Consider the following 20,274-nt stretch of genomic DNA (forward strand, 5'->3'; position numbering starts at 1 on the left):
TACTGCTCCAGCGACGTAATTAGACGAGAATTTGGCAGGTACCAATTTATAACCAATCAGGTCTTGTTTTATGTGCGTGTCTTACAGCTTCCACACGAAGAGTCATTTAATTTAAAGACCACAGTAGTTAAAGTACCGACACAGCATAACAACAACTTAACAAAACCGTTGTCTGTTTTTGTCTGTAGTGATGTTCCATACATGACCCAATGAGCTGTCATCCAAAGGTCAGTCACCCATTGGGATAGGGAGTTATAGGGGTATAGTTCCCCAGGGGTTGTAGTATGGTTGCAGAGGGTTAGACACTTAGGAGGAGGATGAATGGACTAATATGATAGGAATGGATAATGGTCTATCTGAAGTTTCCATGTAAGGTTATGCCAAGATCCTCTAAGTTCCCTTTCCCTCGATATGAGCTCGGTCCTATCATTCCCGACAGATCTGAGGTTGTTGAGTGCAGAGTAGTGATCCAACCTGTCCTCCTCCCAGCTCTTTAATATTTGGATTATGACCGAGGGCTATAAGAAACTCCCTGTGCTGTACCCAGGCCCCCAAAGCCTTCAAGGATGATTCATCTTTCTGTTTTTCATTTATTTCTCTCTCTGTCACTCTCTCACACACTCACTCTCTCACACACTCTCACACACTCTCACTCTCTCACACACACTCTCTCACACACTCTCACACTCTCACTCTCTCTCACACACACTCACACTTCGTTTTGCATCTCTCCCCTTAAAAAATGTGTTAAGTTCTTGGGATGCTTCAAGTCCAGGCAATCATTTCATTGACGCCAATGAATACATATCTGGCTCTAACCTCTATCAGTTTCACATTTAGATGCACTACAGTGACTGTATTCATAACCTTAAGAATGTCATCATGTAGTTGCTTTGTGTCTTAACCATTTCCTGCCTGTGCCCTCGGCATGAAACAAAAAAAAAGGTTCTCTCTCTTGCCCCTCAGCTATTTCTCTCTCTCTTCCCCCTCTACCGCTCTCTCAATCCATCTCTCCATCCATCTCTCTGTCTCCTTCTCCCCCTTTCGCTATACTGTACACAATATAGTACAGTATAGAAAACATACTGTATATCTCTCCACTCTAGTTTGTCTGTGTTGTCTATGTAATACTTGTCTGTTCCTCTATTTAACGGTTCCCTTTCTCTCTCTCTCTCTCTTCTCCAGCCCCAGTCGTATGACGCGGTGGAGCCCTTGGACTTGGAGGAGTTTCTGATGTCACAGCTGCAGGGTGGAGACACCGCCCTCATGCGGGAGCTCGGAGATTTCCCTGACGACGACCTGGAAGTAGAACATGTGGAGAAGGAGTGTCGGACCGTACGCCACTCTGTACCCGATGAGGGGTGGGTTGCATGGTCACATGTTCAATATAGAATAAAGTCAACCATACCTGTTACTACAGTGGCAAGAAAAGGTGAACTGTTTGGAATTACCTGGAATTCTGCATAAATTGGTCATCAAATTTGATTGGATTTTCATCGAAGTCACAACAATAGACATGCATAGTGTGCTTAAACTAATAACACACATATATATTGAATACATAATATGAATACACAATATTGAATATATTGAATACATCATTTAATCATTCACAGTGTAGGTTGTAAAAAGTATGTGAACCCCTAGGCTTATGACTTCTCCAAAAGCTGGAGTCCAATCAATGAGACGAGATTGGAGATGTTGGTTAGAGCTGCCCTACCCTATAAAAAACACTCACAAAATGTGAGTTTGCTATTCATAAGAAGCATTTCCTGCTGTAAACCATGCCTTGAACAAAAGAGATCTCAGAAGACCTAAGATTAAGAATTGTTGACTTGCATAAAGCTGGAAAGGGTTACAAAAGTATCTGTAAAAGCCTTGATGTTCATCAGTCCACAGTAAGACAAATGGAGAAAGTTCAGCACTGCAAATATTGCTGCACGTCTGAAGTTTGCAAAAGTGCACCTGGATGTTCCACAGCGCTACTGGCAAAATGTTCTGTGGACAGATGAAACTACAGTTTAGTTTCATGAAAGAAACACACAACTCTATGTGTGGAGACAGAAAGGCACAGCACAGCACACCAACATTAATTCCCTCATCCCAACTGTAAAGTATAGTGGAGGGAGCATCATGGTTTGGTGCTGCCTCAGGGCCTGTACAGCTTGCTATCATCGATGGAAAAATGAATTCCTAACATTCTCCTGCAAAATGTCTTTATCTGCCCGCCAATTTGAAGCTCAACAGAAGTTGGGTGATGCAACAGGGCAACGACCCAAAACACAGAAGTAAATCAACAACAGAATGGCTTCAACAGAAGAAAATACGCCTTCTGGAGTGGCCCAGTCAGAGTCCTGACCTCAACCTGATTTGAGATGCTGTGGCATGACCTCAAGAGAGTGGTTCACATCAGACATCCCAGAATATTGCTGAACTGAAACAGTTTTGTAAAGAGGAATGGTCCAAAATTCCTCCTGACCGTTGTGCAGGTCTGATCCACAAATACAGAAAACGTGGTTGAGGTTATTGCTGCCAAAGGAGGGTCAACCAGTTATTAAATCCAAGTGTTCACATACTTTTCCCACCCTGCACTGTGAATGTTTACACGGTGTGTTCAATAAAGACATACAAACAAACGTATAATTGTTTGTGTGTTCCGGAGTTCTAAATTGAGCAGCTGCTGAAAAATGAGCTCCTGTATATATTGAGATTTAAATGTTTTTTTTAGAGTGAAGTACATCGAAAAAATCAAGAGAAAACTGCAAGACTCAATAGAAGACAAAACAAGGAACAAACCAAAAAGACAGGCTTTTGAAAAATTAACTATTTTTCATAAAATTGTACAGTTATCTTAGCTAGCTGAATTGCTAGCAGAATTGTTTACTTGTTGCTAAGCAGTTGCTAGGGACTCTCCTGGAAGAAGCTAGCTAGCTTACAAAGAATAACAACAAAAAATATCTAGTTAACAGAAGAAAGGAAGACAAAATAAGGACAAAAGAAGGACAGAAGAAAAAGGAAAAGAAAGAGGACAACAAAGTGAAACAGTCAGCACTTCTATTGCAACTTCGTATTTCGTCGTCCTAATGTAGTCTACACTGCTATCTGCCCAGCAGCTAGCCAGCTAGCATACGTCCACCGTCTACCGAATAGCAGCACTGTAGAAACTATTACACTCAACTGAACGACTTGATTAGTGTAGTGTTAGCTAGCTACATAGTTGTCTTTGCTGTCTTCGTATCCAAGATAATTGTGTAGTTTAGAGCGTGTCGTCTTAGAGTGATTATCTTAATTTACCGAGGTTAGCTAGCCAGCTATTTGTCGTCCTTAACGTAGGAGACACTGCTAGCTAGCCAACAGCTAGCCAATGTCTACTGAATTGAACTTCCGCACTCAACAACCCGGTCGCATTCCGCTTCGCTCCACAGGTAGTATCACATTTTTCATTTCATTTCATTACAGCACAACGGTTTGATTTTGACATAGCTAGCTACATAGCCGTCTGTGTATCAAAGATAATTGTGTAGTCTAGAGCGATTTTCTAGGTTAGCTAGCCAGCTATTGTCGTTCTTTTAACGCAACGTAACGTAATCAACACTGCTAGCTAGCCAGCTAGCCCCCAAATAGCAGCACTGTAGAAACTATTACACTCAACGGAACGACTTGATTAGTGTAGTGTCAACAACGCAGCCACTGCCAGCTAGCCTACAAAGTCAACAACGCAGCCACTGCCAGCTAGCCTACTTCAGCAGTACTGTATCATTTTAATCATTTTAGTCAATAAGATTCTTGCTACGTAAGCTTAACTTTCTGAACATTCGAGACGTGTAGTCCACTTGTCATTCCAATCTCCTTGCATTAGCGTAGCCTCTTCTGTAGCCTGTCAACTATGTGTCTGTCTATCCCTGTTCTCTCCTCTGCACAGACCATACAAACGCTCCACACCGCGTGGCCGCTGCCACCCTAATCTGGTGGTCCCAGCGCGCACGACCCACGTGGAGTTCCAGGTCTCCGGTAGCCTCTGGAACTGCCGATCTGCAGCCAACAAGGCAGAGTTCATCTCAGCCTATGCCTCCCTCCAGTCCCTCGACTTCTTGGCACTGACAGAAACATGGATCACCACAGATAACACTGCTACTCCTACTGCTCTCTCTTCGTCCGCCCACGTGTTCTCGCACACCCCGAGAGCTTCTGGTCAGCGGGGTGGTGGCATCGGGATCCTTATCTCTCCCAAGTGGTCATTCTCTCTTTCTCCCCTTACCCATCTGTCTATCGCCTCCTTTGAATTTCATGCTGTCACAGTTACCAGCCCTTTCAAGCTTAACATCCTTATCATTTATCGCCCTCCAGGTCCCCTCGGAGAGTTCATCAATGAGCTTGATGCCTTGATAAGCTCCTTTCCTGAGGACGGCTCACCTCTCACAGTTCTGGGCGACTTTAACCTCCCCACGTCTACCTTTGACTCATTCCTCTCTGCCTCCTTCTTTCCACTCCTCTCCTCTTTTGACCTCACCCTCTCACCTTCCCCCCCTACTCACAAGGCAGGCAATACGCTCGACCTCATCTTTACTAGATGCTGTTTTTCCACTAACCTCATTGCAACTCCCCTCCAAGTCTCCGACCACTACCTTGTATCCTTTTCCCTCTCGCTCTCATCCAACACTTCCCACACTGCCCCTACTCGGATGGTATCGTGCCGTCCCAACCTTCGCTCTCTCTCCCCCGCTACTCTCTCCTCTTCCATCCTATCATCTCTTCCCTCTGCTCAAACCTTCTCCAACCTATCTCCTGATTCTGCCTCCTCAACCCTCCTCTCCTCCCTTTCTGCATCCTTTGACTCTCTATGTCCCCTATCTTCCAGGCCGGCTCGGTCCTCCCCTCCCGCTCCGTGGCTTGACGACTCATTGCGAGCTCACAGAACAGGGCTCCGGGCAGCCGAGCGGAAATGGAGGAAAACTCGCCTCCCTGCGGACCTGGCATCCTTTCACTCCCTCCTCTCTACATTTTCCTCCTCTGTCTCTGCTGCTAAAGCCACTTTCTACCACTCTAAATTCCAAGCATCTGCCTCTAACCCTAGGAAGCTCTTTGCCACCTTCTCCTCCCTCCTGAATCCTCCTCCCCCTCCCCCTCCTCCCTCTCTGCAGATGACTTCGTCAACCATTTTGAAAAGAAGGTCGACGACATCCGATCCTCGTTTGCTAAGTCAAACGACACCGCTGGTTCTGCTCACACTGCCCTACCCTGTGCTCTGACCTCTTTCTCCCCTCTCTCTCCAGATGAAATCTCGCGTCTTGTGACGGCCGGCCGCCCAACAACCTGCCCGCTCGACCCTATCCCCTCCTCTCTTCTCCAGACCATTTCCTGAGACCTTCTCCCTTACCTCACCTCGCTCATCAACTTATCCCTGACCGCTGGCTACGTCCCTTCCGTCTTCAAGAGAGCGAGAGTTGCACCCCTTCTGAAAAAACCTACACTCGATCCCTCCGATGTCAACAACTACAGACCAGTATCCCTTCTTTCTTTTCTCTCCAAAACTCTTGAACGTGCCGTCCTTGGTCAGCTCTCCCGCTATCTCTCTCAGAATGACCTTCTTGATCCAAATCAGTCAGGTTTCAAGACTAGTCATTCAACTGAGACTGCTCTTCTCTGTATCACGGAGGCGCTCCGCACCGCTAAAGCTAACTCTCTCTCCTCTGCTCTCATCCTTCTAGACCTATCGGCTGCCTTCGATACTGTGAACCATCAGATCCTCCTCTCCACCCTCTCCGAGTTGGGCATCTCCGGCGCGGCCCACGCTTGATTGCGTCCTACCTGACAGGTCGCTCCTACCAGGTGGCGTGGCGAGAATCTGTCTCCTCACCATGCGCTCTCACCACTGGTGTCCCCCAGGGCTCTGTTCTAGGCCTTCTCCTATTCTCGCTATACACCAAGTCACTTGGCTCTGTCATAACCTCACATGGTCTCTCCTATCATTGCTATGCAGACGACACACAATTAATCTTCTCCTTTCCCCCTTCTGATGACCAGGTGGCGAATCGCATCTCTGCATGTCTGGCAGACATATCAGTGTGGATGACGGATCACCACCTCAAGCTGAACTTCGGCAAGACGGAGCTGCTCTTCCTCCCGGGGAAGGACTGCCCGTTCCATGATCTCGCCATCACGGTTGACAACTCCATTGTGTCCTCCTCCCAGAGCGCTAAGAACCTTGGCGTGATCCTGGACAACACCCTGTCGTTCTCAACTAACATCAAGGCGGTGGCCCGTTCCTGTAGGTTCATGCTCTACAACATCCGCAGAGTACGACCCTGCCTCACACAGGAAGCGGCGCAGGTCCTAATCCAGGCACTTGTCATCTCCCGTCTGGATTACTGCAACTCGCTGTTGGCTGGGCTCCCTGCCTGTGCCATTAAACCCCTACAACTCATCCAGAACGCCGCAGCCCGTCTGGTGTTCAACCTTCCCAAGTTCTCTCACGTCAACCCGCTCCTCCGTTCTCTCCACTGGCTTCCAGTTGAAGCTCGCATCCGCTACAAGACCATGGTGCTTGCCTACGGAGCTGTGAGGGGAACGGCACCTCAGTACCTCCAGGCTCTGATCAGGCCCTACACCCAAATAAGGGCACTGCGTTCATCCACCTCTGGCCTGCTCGCCTCCCTACCACTGAGGAAGTACAGTTCCCGCTCAGCCCAGTCAAAACTGTTCGCTGCTCTGGCTCCCCAATGGTGGAACATACTCCCTCACGACGCCAGGACAGCGGAGTCAATCACCACTTTCCGGAGACACCTGAAACCCCACCTCTTTAAGGAATACCTAGGATAGGATAAAGTAATCCTTCTCACCCCCCCTTAAAATATTTAGATGCACTATTGTAAAGTGGCTGTTCCACTGGATGTCATAAGGTGAATGCACCAATTTGTAAGTCGCTCTGGATAAGAGCGTCTGCTAAATGACTTAAATGTAATGTAAATGTAATTAGGTTAAGCAGACCGTGTTTGTCTATTGTTGTGACCTAGATGAAAATCAGATCACATTTTATGACCAATTTATGCAAAAATCCAGGCACTTCCAAAGGGTTCACATACCTTTTCTTGACACTGTGTATTGCTTATGCCTACTAGGTCTACAGTTCTGGGGTCGGCATTGATTTAAGCCAGGCTATAGTCCCGGTAACTTTCTCTGCTACGAACCTTTATCTGTTTCAAGGGCCCCACTCACTAGTTTACTAACTCCCACTACAATGGCTTATCATACCTCAGAAGGCTCTTACACAAACCAGAAAGTACTGTGCCAGTGGTATCTTAGCGTCTTTGGATTGTCACTCACCTTGAACATGACCGCACAGGTAATGCTGATAAGATAGGAATGCAGAAGGAGCGGAACAGGTCATATGCAGGCTGTCTGTCGAGGGTATTTCCGCATGTGTGTGCGTGCCCGCACAAGTGAATGAGTGCATACGTGTGTGTGTGCTGCCGTATGTGTGTGCGTTCCATCTTCCTCATTCCCTCGCTGTCCTCCTGTGTCTCTATAGGGTGGAGTTGGATTTCCATGTGAGGGACTGTGTTCAGAGTTACACCCAGCCCTGGCTGATGGTCAGCAGGAGGTAAGCTTCTTATGATGGCACATAATGATGGCACATAACCCTTGATGTGTGTCCGCTACTGGTCATTAACCCTTGATGTGTGTCCGCTACTGGTCATTAACACTTGATGTGTGTCCGCTACTGGTCATTAACCCTTGATGTGTGTCCGCTACTGGTCATTAACCCTTGATGTGTGTCCGCTACTGGTCATTAACCCTTGATGTGTGTCCGCTACTGGTCATTAACCCTTGATGTGTGTCCGCTACTGGTCATTAACCCTTGATGTGTGTCCGCTACTGGTCATTAACCCTGGAGCGCTACTTGGTGTGCGGGCGTTGGGACAATATAACTAAAGGCTGTGGAACACCAACTCAAGCCTACAGGCCAGGTTGCTCGGTCTCCAGGACCAGGGTTGGTGACCACTGGTGCAGACGACACAGTGGAAACCTATGCAGTGGTTTTTACATTGGGAACCTACAGAATGCAGTGGTTTATACAGTGTAAACCTAGACGGCCGAAACCTAGGCAGTGATTTATACAGTAGAAAACTATGCAGTGATTTATACAGTGGAAACATATGCAGTGGTTTATACAGTGGGAAACTATGCAGTGTGGAAACCTATGCAGTAATTTATACAGTAAAAAACTATGCAGTGGTTTATACAGTGGAAACCTATGCAGTGGTTTATACAGTGGAAACCTATGCAGTGGTTTATACAGTGGAAACCTATGCAGTGGTTTATACAGTGGAAACCTATGCAGTGGTTTATACAGTGGAAACCTATGCAGTGGTTTATACAGTGGAAACCTATGCAGTGGTTTATACAGTGGAAACCTATGCAGTGGTTTATACAGTGGAAACCTATGCAGTGGTTTATACAGTGGAAACCTATGTAGTGGTTTATACAGTGGAAACCTATGCAGTGGTTTATACAGTGGAAACCTATGCAGTGGTTTATACAGTGGAAACATATGCAGTGGTTTATACAGTGAAACCTATGCAGTGGTTTATACAGTAGAAACCTATGCAGTGGAAACCTATGCAGTGGAAACCTATGCAGTGGTTTATACAGTGGAAACCTATGCAGTGGTTTCCTTGTCAGATGCAGCACCACAGGTGTCCTCGCCCCTCGTTTGTCTCACAGGAAACAGAGAGATGTCTGAGAAACTGTGATAACACCTCTCTTCATCTTCACACACTGATTACAGCCAAGGCCTGCTGGTTTTATCTCACACACACACACTGCGGTTCTGTTTGTAATCTGGTTTGTAATTTGGTTTTTCGATTAAAATGCCACAGGTGTATTAGTAACCATGCCGTATCTGGGGTTGTGTGTGCGTGTGTGCGTGTGTGCGTGTGTGCGTGTGTGTGTGTGCGTGTGTGCGTGTGTGTGTGGGCAGGTGCCAGGGAGATGGTTGGAGTGCATATTCCGAGCGGGCAAGTCTACACAAAACTCTGCAGAAACAGACTTTTGAATCCGACCTCCAGCCAGAGAAACAAGAGACACGGGTAAGCACAAAATATACACAAGTATGCGTACACAACACCACGGCAAAGATGACCCAAATAGGCTTTAACAAAATAGATCAGGGTTCGGGTCCGCAATGAGCAGTTCTGTCAGTCCCATTGTCATCAGGAGACCAAAGTACATCCAGAGTTTACAGTAGTACCGCATGCAGCTCTCCGATACATTACCGATTGAAATAAACAGAGTAACATGATACCCTGGGTACTGTATAAGAGAAAGGTAAAATGATCATTATGAAACCCGAATACTACAGTTGTTTCAATCTCCGGACTCTTCAGATCGATTGATATATATATATTGTTTTTTTTAGCTATATGCAGTGGTTTATACAGTAGAAACCTATGCAGTGGTTTATACAGTAGAAACCTATGCAGTGGTTTATACAGTAGAAACCTATGCAGTGGTTTCCTTGTCAGATGCAGCACCACAGGTGTCCTCGTCTGTCTCACAGGAAACAGAGATATCTGAGAAACTATGATAACACCTCTCTTCATCTTCACACACTGATTTAATGGTGAGGACAATCTAATCTGTGTGGAATGAAAGTGGAGAGACTGAGCAAGAACGTGAGGGAGAGAACGGAGAGGAGGGAGAGAACGGAGAGGAGGGAGAGAACGGAGAGGAGGGAGAGAACGGAGAGGAGGGAGAGAACGGAGAGGAGGGAGAGAACGGAGAGGAGGGAGAGAACGGAGAGGAGGGAGAGACAGGACTGGTTGGGGAGCACAACACTGATCACAGAAGTGTTTTGTCATTCCTATTACCTCTATTCTGGTGCCGTCTCCCTCATGTTTACCCAGCCTGCCCTGCACACAATGAGGTGTGAATATTCATGCAGTCCTCGTCTGTTTCCGTCCAGCCTCAGTCAGCATCCAATTCTCTGTGCCAACCCCATGCTCCACCTCTCTCAGCCCCTAGTCCCAAGCTCAAAGCTCCAACCTCCAGACAGTCAAGTCCCAACCCCAGCTAACCTCTGTCTCCAGCCTTAGCCAGCCCCAGCTCTATTCAACAGTCCTTCCCCCAGCACCAGCCATCCTCAGTCAGCTCCCAGCACCAGCCAAGTTGTCTCCAGTCCCAGCTCCTCTCCCCATCCCCAGCCCCATTCCCCAGGTATTGCCAAGCCCCAAACACCCAAACCAAAGGCCCTTTGTTCCAGCCGTGGGTTTCCCATCTGCTCCAGTCTAGAGAGAGGAGAAGAACAGGCTTATTGTAACTCCGCCTCTAATGGTCCCATGCTCCAACACTGCAGCACACTGGGGATCATTAGCAATCCTGTGGGGTTGCCTGGAGCCCTGTGACCCGGATTGGGGACGCCTGGTTGGGGTTAGATGGAAGATGGATGGATGTTTCCTCTTACGTTTTAAAGGGTGTAATTCCTGGATTGTTGAAGACGAAAGATTTGAGTAAATATTTTGACCCAAATGAGGCAAATTTGCTGAAGGTGTGAATGAATGGGTGTGCTGTGAGGAGGGAGGGAGGGGGGATGGCGTGGTTGGAGGTAGGACGTAGCCGGACAAAATCCAGAGCCGTCTTGTCATGTAGCTCAGTGGTAGTGATTCCATGTTTGCAATATCCCTGATTAACACGGGTCTCTCTGTGATGGAGGACGCACCCCTTTGCGCCGAAGTTGCTGGGCTCCCCTGGAGTTGAACCCATTAGTCATGGATTCCATGAGGTTGCCTCGATTCTCTTGATGTTAGGAATCTATGGACGACGTCTTACCTCTCCGCTGCACTTGCATAGCAAGTTACCGGCCTAAGCTCTTGAAGTAATGCAATTATTTGGAAACACTTGCAATGCAGGCCTACGTGAAATATACTTTTGTTTGGGAGAAGTGACATGATTTTGTTGGGAGAATTGAGTATTTTGGATGTTCTCTTTTCCCATCCTCTTCCTACCTCCTCACTCCCTGTCCATTCCCTCTCTTCTAATACCTGTCATTATTATTACAGGTGAAGTCCCCCTCCCTGGCGGTACTGAGTGATGACTCCGGCAGGACCCTGACCTCCTCTGACTTTGACCTCCGCTCTGGTCTGACCCCTGACCCCAGAGTGGACGGGCTACTGCGCTTCAGTAACCATGATGACCTGGACAGGTTCAACCTGGAAGCCCGGCAGGGGAACCGCCACGCAGACCTGTTCGCCTTGTACCCACCCACCGACGAGGTGAGAGAGGGACATGCTCGCGCCCGCACACACACGAACACTAGCGATGCGCGGAGTGACTCATAACCTGCAATCCCTGCGTTTACAGTCCCAAGTGGCGCAGCGGTCTAAGGCACTGCATCTCAGTGCTAGAGGCGTCACTACAGACCCCGGTTCGATTCCGGGCTGTATCACAACCGGCCGGGATTGGGAGTCCCATAAGGCGGTGCACAATTGGCCCAGCGACGTTAGGGTTTGGCCGGGGTAGGCCGTAATTGTAAATAAGAATTTAGCGTTTAGGGTCATGAAGTATTGTGTGTATAAAGGGCGGGTGGATTGAATAAAAAGAAAACAATACTATAAAAAGTCCATAAATGTGTCATTCTTGTGAAATTGATATCTATGTGCTACATTGAGGTTTTTCTTTTCATTATTTTAGGCTTTCTGGCATTCGTGCATAAGCCTAAGCTTTATGGCATAACAGTAGGCCGACACGTGCCAAATAGCCCACGCCAGTCGCCAAACACTTTTGTTAACGTCAATCCACTGAGGAAAAAAGGACAATGTCGGAGTTTAATTCAATAGGAGAAAAGCTTTGAAATGCAGAGTTGAAAATGGAAGGGAGGGCCAGAAAAGTAGTGTTTTGGAAAGATTTAGTGAAGAGGAATATAGCAGAGGCTCTATACAAATTCGACAGTCACAAGACGGGGGATTTCAAATAGGCCTAAGGCACATAAAGGGAACTGTAGCCTACTTTTTAGATGGGTTAAATGGAAACTGAAATCTGGACATTGACTGTAGGTGTATAACCTCTCACATGGCCTTCATATTAACTCTTGCAGAATTAAGCATTTCATGAAGTAATATGATAATCCAAATGTAGAAACATTTTGACTCGGGAACAGGAGTGAAAAAATAAATACAAAATTCATTCAGCATCTTGAGAAGAATGTAAATGCGCAGTTACAGTATATACTGTCTGTAGAGGTGCATCAGGAAGCTGATTTAGTATTTCAACCACATAAAATATGACTCCAAGCCAAACTGAAATCTTATCAGAAACATGTTGGGTCATTTTTTTAGCTTTCTATTTCCTTAGTCAAACTGATGTCATTTGAACATTTTGCACAGAAAATCTAACCCGTTTGTGAATGTAAACACATTTTTTTGTCATTGCATTTTCTCCCCGGTCCCTAAACTTCTTTGCTCCGAGAAAGAAGCATTAGATGACAGAGCACATTACAGATGTCAACTAGAGTGAAGCATTTATGACATTCTGGTGAGCAAGGGTTTATTTAGTCTTCTAGGGCAACATATAATAACAAAAGAGAAGCTGCATGTATCTAATTATAGACAAGTTGAATAACAAACAGCCTACCCAAAATGTCATAAATTATAAAAAGAATCATATGTAAATCAGGCAAAAATAAACCTGCTCCCACTGTCAAAAAAATGGTTTCATCGTCTCTGACTGTAGCCTACAGCACATTTTCTATATTAGAAATCTATATCAGCGGGTTACCCTATATTAGGGTCGGTTGCGAACCTCAGATTTGAACTTTATCACATATAGTCGGGTGGTTGTGGGTTATTAGCAAGTGCCGGCGGGTGCGGGTGAACCAACAGCTGACCCGCACATCACTAACGCACATACATGAATACAGAGCATGCTTCAGAGGAAGCTTGAATTGATACGAGTGGCTAGATCCATGACATCCCTCTGGTATTCCAGGATGATGCAGTGGAGATCCGGCCTATTCCCGACTGTCCCAAAGAGCACATGGGAGACAGGATCATCATCCGGTGCCAGGCCATCAGGTACAGTAATTACTTATCACAGAAGGAAAATAATTGTATGCTTCTAGCTAACTAGCTACCTGTATGTGAGCATCAACAGAGTGTGTCTGACAGGGTGTCGGAGAGAGACGTGAAGCACACAGAAAGTTTGTGTGAAAAGAACACTGAGCGAGGACATTTTAGCATGAATTTGTGTGCAGCTGCAGCTGTCAGACCATCATTTGTCTTGGAGAAGTCTAACCAGACCATTTCGTTTGGTCTGAACCATTGCCGTTAGTGTGGTAGCTGTGCGGTACAGTGGCTGTTGCACTTCCTCTAAACCAGGGGTATTCAACTCTGACCCTACGAGGTCCAGAGCCTGCTGGTTTTCTGTTCTACCTGATAATTAATTGCATCCACCTGATGTCCCAGGTCTAAATCAGTCCCTATTTAGAGGGGAACAATGAAATAATGCAGGCCAACTGGCTTTGAGGTCTAGAGTTGAGTTCGAGGGCTCTAGACAATCACTTTCTGTGGAATCCAGTCCCTCTCTCTCTCTTTGCCTCACTCATTTTCTCACCCTCTCTTCCACATTCTTTCTGTGGGCTCGCCTCTTCTTGCTCGATCTCTCTTTCTCTCTCTCTTTCTCTGCATTCTCTCTTTGTTCTCTCTCTTTCTCTCTCTCTTTCTCTGCATTCTCTCTTTGTTCTCTCTCTTTCTCTCTCTCTTTCTCTGCATTCTCTCTTTGTTCTCTCTCTTTCTCTCTCTCTTTCTCTGCATTCTCTCTTTGTTCTCTCTTGTTCTTTCTCTCTCTCTTTTCTCTGCATTCTCTCTTTGTTCTCTCTCTTTCTCTCTCCCTTTCTCTGCATTCTCTCTTTGTTCTCTCTCTTTCTCTCTCCCTTTCTCTGCATTCTCTCTTTCTCTGCATTCTCTCTTTGTTCTCTCTCTTTCTCTCTCTTTTCTCTTTCTCTGTTCATTCTCTCTTTGTTTTCTCTGCATTCTCTCTTTGTTCTCTCTCTTTCTCTCTCCCTTTCTCTGCATTCTCTCTTTGTTCTCTCTCTTTCTCTCTCCCTTTCTCTGCATTCTCTCTTTGTTCTCTCTCTTTCTCTCTCTCTTTCTCTGCATTCTCTCTTTGTTCTCTCTCTTTCTCTCTCTCTTTCTCTGCATTCTCTCTTTGTTCTCTCTCTTTCTCTGCATTCTCTCTTTGTTCTCTCTTTTCTCTCTCTTTTCTCTGCATTCTCTCTTTTTCTTCTCTCTTTCTTGCATTCTCTCTCTCTCTTTCTCTGCATTCTCTCTTTGTTCTCTCTCTTTCTCTCTCTCTTTCTCTGCATTCTCTCTTTGTTCTCTCTCTTTCTCTCTCCCTTTCTCTGCATTCTCTCTTTGTTCTCTCTCTTTCTCTCTCTCTTTCTCTGCATTCTCTCTTTGTTCTCTCTCTTTCTCTCTCTTTTCTCATTCTCTCTTTTTCTCTGCATTCTCTCTTTTTCTCTGCATTCTCTCTTTGTTCTCTTCTTTCTCTCTCCTTTTCTCTGCATTCTCTCTTTGTTCTCTCTCTTTCTCTCTCTCTTTCTCTGCATTCTCTCTTTGTTCTCTTTCTCTCTTTTCTCTGCATTCTCTCTTTGTTCTCTCTCTTTCTCTCTCCCTTTCTCTGCATTCTCTCTTTGTTCTCTCTCTTTCTCTCTCCCTTTCTCTGCATTCTCTCTTTGTTCTCTCTCTTTCTCTCTCCCTTTCTCTGCATTCTCTCTTTGTTCTGCATCTCTCTTTGTTCTCTCTCTTTCTCTCTCCCTTTCTCTGCATTCTCTCTTTTTCTCTGCATTCTCTCTTTGTTCTCTCTCTTTCTCTCTCTCTTTCTCTGCATTCTCTCTTTGTTCTCTCTCTTTCTCTCTCCCTTTCTCTGCATTCTCTCTTTGTTCTCTCTCTTTCTCTCTCCCTTTCTCTCTCCCTTTCTCTCTTTGTTCTCTCTCTTTCTCTCTCCCTTTCTCTCTTTGTTCTCTCTCTTTCTCTCTCCCTTTCTCTCTCCCTTTCTCTCTTTGTTCTCTCTCTTTCTCTCTCTCTTTCTCTCTCCCTTTCTCTCTTTCTGCCTCTCCTAAACCGTTAAACTGCCAAAGATTTCAGCTAAGTTCTGCATCATCTCTAAGCAGCGTTTTGGCAGCAGCCTGTCCCAACCTTCAGCTCGACTCATCGCTCTCTCAATAGGCTTAGTGCTATGCAGGTGCCATGCTATGCAGGTGCCATGCTATGCAAGTGCCATGCTATGCAAGCGCATGCGTCCACATTTCGTCTCGCTGTTGCATCTGTTGATTATCCCGAGTTGATGAATAGAGTGTAGTACAATAGAATAGATTGATTGATTTTAACAGGTGATGTTTGCTTGCTGGTCGACACACTGCTGCTATGAAATGACAGTCTGATACTCTTTCTCCCCGGTCCGCCATAGGTTTGAGATTGATGTGGAACCACTGTTTGCCACCCTGGCTCTGTACGACCTGAGAGAGAAGAAAAAGGTACAGTAGGCCTTCTGTTTTAAAAGAAATTCAGAGTGCTGTATTCTTTGTCCTGCTTATGAGGTGATGAAGAATCCCATGTTGTTGGAGGTTAAATGCGTGCCAAGGACAAGACGTGCCATAGAAAAACGTGGGCCGCGCGCGGTAGATCACCTTCTCGGGGTTCGACGAACCTGGGTCGATTCAACATGTAGCGTTGTCGGGGAAATGAACAGAAAGTGACAGCCAATGTCCTGGTCAGGGGCAATAGGACTTGCTTTTCACTGTTCGTCAGCACAGTACATTCCGTCCTTTCGGTGATGTTATGTCCAGTGTGTTAGGTTTGTGTTGGTGGTCAGTGAAGTGATGTATCAGAGGTGATTTCCAAGGCTTTAGCCGCAGCCCGGAGGCCCTGGGACTGAGAGGCCTCACCAGTAGAGCAAGAAGACCGCGTTCATAGGAGTGAACCATCTATTCCCACTGTATTCTCCTATCCAAACACAACACCGTTAGCCAAAGCTAGTAGCATGCGTGCTATGTACTTACACAGCTGGATATTTATTTGGAGTGGAATTTGGATTTTGGGTTTTAGGCCTCAAGGGCTCCACATGTCCCTCATTAGGATTTGAGCCACTGACCTCATGGTCATCTGGCCACACTGCATCCTGGTTGGGCAGTCTGTGAAAGTATTACTGGTTGGGCAGTCTGTGAAAGTATTACTGTTTGTTTTGTACTGCCTTTCCCTTTATTATGCACCACATCAACTGCATGGCGAGGGACTGGATGCTGCTATTCTCCATAAGTTTCATCAGGCACAATGTGTTATTGTGAAGGTTAACACAACATCCTCCTTATTGAATTCATTAGAGGAGGGGGCAGATGGACCTGACAAAGACACCATGTTGTTGGCCCATGAATCCATCCCTCTGTTACGGACCAGGATGACATACTGTCCGGCTTGTTTAACCAATTACAATTGATATGACTCAATCTGGAAAAGAGGGGTTTGGTGACTGAGGTTCTCTCTCTTCTGTCGCTGTCTCTCACACTCTCTGTCGATCTGTCTGTCTGTTTGTCTCTCTTTCTTTATGTGTCTCTCTCTCTCTCTCTCTCTCTCTCTCTCTCTCTCTCTCTCTCTCTCTCTCTCTCTCTCTGTGTCTCTCTCTCTCTCTCTCTCTCTCTCTCTCTCTCTCTCTGTGTCTCTGTGTCTCTCTCTCTCTCTCTCTCTCTCTCTCTCTCTCTCTCTCTCTCTCTCTCTCTCTCTCTCTCTCTCTCTCTCTCTCTCTCTCTCTCTCTCTGTCTCTCTGTCTCTCTGTCTCTCTGTCTCTCTGTCTCTCTGTCTCTGTCTCTCTCTCTGTCTCTGTGTCTCTCTCGTGTCTCTGTCTCTGTGTCTCTCTCTCTCTCTCTGTCTCTGTCTCTCTGTCTCTGTCTCTCTCTGTCTCTCTGCGTGTCTCTGTCTCTCTCTCTCTGTGTCTCTCTCTCTCTCTGTGTCTGTGTCTCTGTCTCTCTCTCTCTCTCTGTGTCTCTGTGTCTCTGTGTCTCTCTGTGTCTGTCTCTCTCTCTCTGTGTCTCTGTGTCTCTGTGTCTCTGTGTCTCTGTGTCTCTCTCTCTCTGTGTCTCTGTGTCTCTGTGTCTCTGTGTCTCTGTGTCTCTCTCTCTCTGTGTCTCTCTCTCTCTGTGTCTCTCTCTCTCTGTGTCTCTGTGTCTCTGTCTCTCTGTGTCTGACTGTATTTCTGTTTCTGTCCCTCTTTATTTCTCATGTTCTCCATCGCTTTTCTGTTTCTATGCAGTGAAATGCTGTGTTTTAATGCTGTTTTGGTTTCACATCTGGGAAATATGCAGCAGATGTTGATATAATTCCCTTGAAACGTTCCTCTAATCCTGTCCTGCCCTGACTGACTGAGAGGGTTACAATACACCAGGGGTCCCCGACTAGATTCAGTCGCAGGACAGTTTTGAGTGGATGGTCAGTGGTTGGAACATAATTCTGAATCATTTGCACTCTGCAAGAAGCTCAAACAGATATTACAGTATGTTTCACAAAAACATAATAATTTAAAACCTTGATTACATTGGTGCCTGGTCAAATACAGTATGTCTCTCTATTTATGAGTGGAAGTACTTTGGAAAAGATATCCTAAATTGAAATCATTGTGAGTTCAAGTTCTAGTGATTTTTACAGTATTTTATGCCCCCCTCCCCTCCAAAAAGACAATTTGATTATTTAACTTTTGCGTGCCAAATAAAATGCCCCGTGGGCCAAATTTTAACCGCGGGCCACCAGTTGACAATCCCCTGCATTACACAGTAAGGAACGATTATTATAGCGACAATGGTTATGATTATTAGACCAACCACGGTGTGCGTATTGACTGCAATAGGATTATCATACCAAGCATGGTGCATCCAGGGGATGAGGTTGGAGGTTTATGCCAAATGTTTAGAACCCTGCCAGGGATCCTCAGCTGCGCTGTGTCTCATCAAAATTAATGTGACGTGCAGTGGAACTCTTGGCTTTTTAAAGTTAATAACCTTTGCATAGCTGTCACTATGGAGACGATGAACTTTGAAGTGTTGACCCCAAGTATCAGAGAGAGAGGGACGGCAGTTTGTTGTAGCAGTCCTGCTATGAAATGTTAAAGACTATTGTAGAAGACTAATAATGTGACATGTGGAATGAGGAGAAGTTGTAATGGACCTCACATGACACTCAGAGTACAGGGTCTCCATAGGGTCATCCTTTTCTTAGGACACAGTCACAAAAGGAGGCGTAGAAACAGATGCTTTTTGCCATTTTGGCTTTCTTCTAAATGTTTTTTTTTGTCATTGCTAGGGCTAGCTGCAATTCAACCAAGAATTGTCTTTTGACAAAAGTGCTGGGAGACACTTCGTTAAGAGAAGATCGGGAAGTGGACACTGAAAATAGCCCTACCCCCAATATAGCTGGTTTAGCATTTTTGGAGTTAAGCGGGCAATATTGGGGTAAGGTTATTTTCAGTCTCCACTTCCCGATCTTCTCACGACAAAGTATGTCTCCCAGCACAATGGTTGAATCGCAGCTATGCTAGGACCAGTGTGCTATTGATGTGCTATTATACAGATTCAGTCAAATACACAGAACAAAAATATAAACGCAACATGTAAAGTTTTGGTCCCATGTTTTACGAGCTGAAATAAAAGATCCCAGAAATGTTCCAAAAAGCTTATTTCTCTAAAAATGCACAAATTTGTTTACATCCCTGTTAGTGTGCATTTCTCCTTTGCCAAGATTATCCATCCATCTGACAGGTGTGGCATAACAAGAAGCTGATTACAGCATGATCATTCGACACAGGTGCACCTTGTGCTGGGGACAATTAAAGGCCACTCTAAAATGTGGAGTTTTGTCACACAACACAATGCCACAGATGTCTCGACTTTTGAGGGGGTGTGTAATTAAGCTACGGACAACGAACACAATTGCATTTTATCAATAGCAATTTGAATGCACAGAGATAGCGTGACAAGATCCCGAGGCCCATTTTTTAAAAATTTTAAGATACAGTATCGGTGACCAAAAGTGAAATCCATTGGTTGGGGCCTAATGACTATTTTCCTCATGAACTGTAACTCAGTAAAATAATTGAAATTGTTGCATGTTGCATTTATATTTTTGTTTAGTAAATATTGGCACTCTTGCATAAAAATGTAATAATACTTTTTGGGGTGTGATTACACGTGTATTTGTTTGATTTACAGCAGCACAGGACAAATAAGAAAAACTAAATAAAAACAAATGTAGATTTAAAGTCATAAATGGTCAGACAGTGCATTCGGAATGTATTCAGACCCCCTTATTTACATAAGTATTCAGACCCTTTGCTATGAGATCCTGTTTCCATTGATCATCCTTGAGATGTTTCTACAACTTGATTGAGTCCACCTGTGGTAAATTTAATTGATTGGACAGGATTTGGAAAGGCACACACCTGTCTATAAAAGGTGCCACAGTTGACAGTGCATGTCAGAGCAAAAACCAAGCCATGAGGTCGAAGGAATTCTCCTAAGAGCTCTGAGACAGGATTGTGTTGAGGCACAGATCTGGGTAAGGGTAGCAAAAAACGTCTGCAGCATTGAAGGTCCCCAAGAACACAGTGACATCCTGCATTCTTAAATGAAAGAAGTTTGGAACCACCAAAACTCTTCATAGAGCTGGCCGCCCGGCCAAACTGAGCAATCGGGGGAGAAGGGCCTTGGTCAGAGACGTGACCATAACCCGATGGTAACTCTGACAGTGCTCCAGAGTTTGCCAAAAGTAACCTAAAGGACTCTCCGATCATAAGAAACAAGAATCTCTGGTCTGATGAAACCAAGGCTGAACTCTTTGGCCTGAATGCCAAGCCTCACATCTGGAGGAAACCTGGCACCATCCCTACGGTGAAGCATGGTGGTAACAGCATCATGCTGTGGGAATGTTTTTCAGTGCCAGGGACTGGGAGACTAGTCAGGATCGAAGAAAAGATTAACAGAGCGAAGAACAGAGAGCTCCTTGATGAAAACCTGCTCTGTAGCGCTCGGGACCTTTTGTTTGCTTATATTTCTAAAAACCTGTTTTTGCTTTGTCATTATGGGATATTGTGTGTAGATTGATGAGGGGGGGAAATTATTTAATCCATTTTAGAATAAGGCTGTAACACGACAAAATGTGGAAATAGTCTAGGAGTCTGAATACTTTCCGAATGCACTGTAAATGGCCTGAACAAAATTATTCACATTCATTTGGTTGGAGG

At 45.5% G+C, this 20,274-nt stretch overlaps 1 protein-coding gene across 2 annotated transcripts in view; it reads left to right on the forward strand.

Moving 5' to 3' along the window:
* dock8 (dedicator of cytokinesis 8) overlaps nucleotides 1–20,274 on the forward strand; it is a 100,361-nt gene that overhangs the window by 31,108 nt on the left and 48,979 nt on the right. For both annotated transcript variants that reach the window (XM_046346870.1, XM_046346871.1), the window contains exons 3-8: nucleotides 1,186–1,361; nucleotides 7,529–7,600; nucleotides 8,981–9,089; nucleotides 11,058–11,270; nucleotides 12,982–13,067; nucleotides 15,460–15,526. In XM_046346870.1, the coding sequence (XP_046202826.1) occupies nucleotides 1,186–1,361; nucleotides 7,529–7,600; nucleotides 8,981–9,089; nucleotides 11,058–11,270; nucleotides 12,982–13,067; nucleotides 15,460–15,526 (723 nt within the window). The remainder of the gene's footprint in view (nucleotides 1–1,185; nucleotides 1,362–7,528; nucleotides 7,601–8,980; nucleotides 9,090–11,057; nucleotides 11,271–12,981; nucleotides 13,068–15,459; nucleotides 15,527–20,274) is intronic.

This window comes from Oncorhynchus gorbuscha, linkage group LG04 (assembly GCF_021184085.1).
Source record: "Oncorhynchus gorbuscha isolate QuinsamMale2020 ecotype Even-year linkage group LG04, OgorEven_v1.0, whole genome shotgun sequence".
NCBI classification, from domain to species: domain Eukaryota; kingdom Metazoa; phylum Chordata; class Actinopteri; order Salmoniformes; family Salmonidae; genus Oncorhynchus; species Oncorhynchus gorbuscha.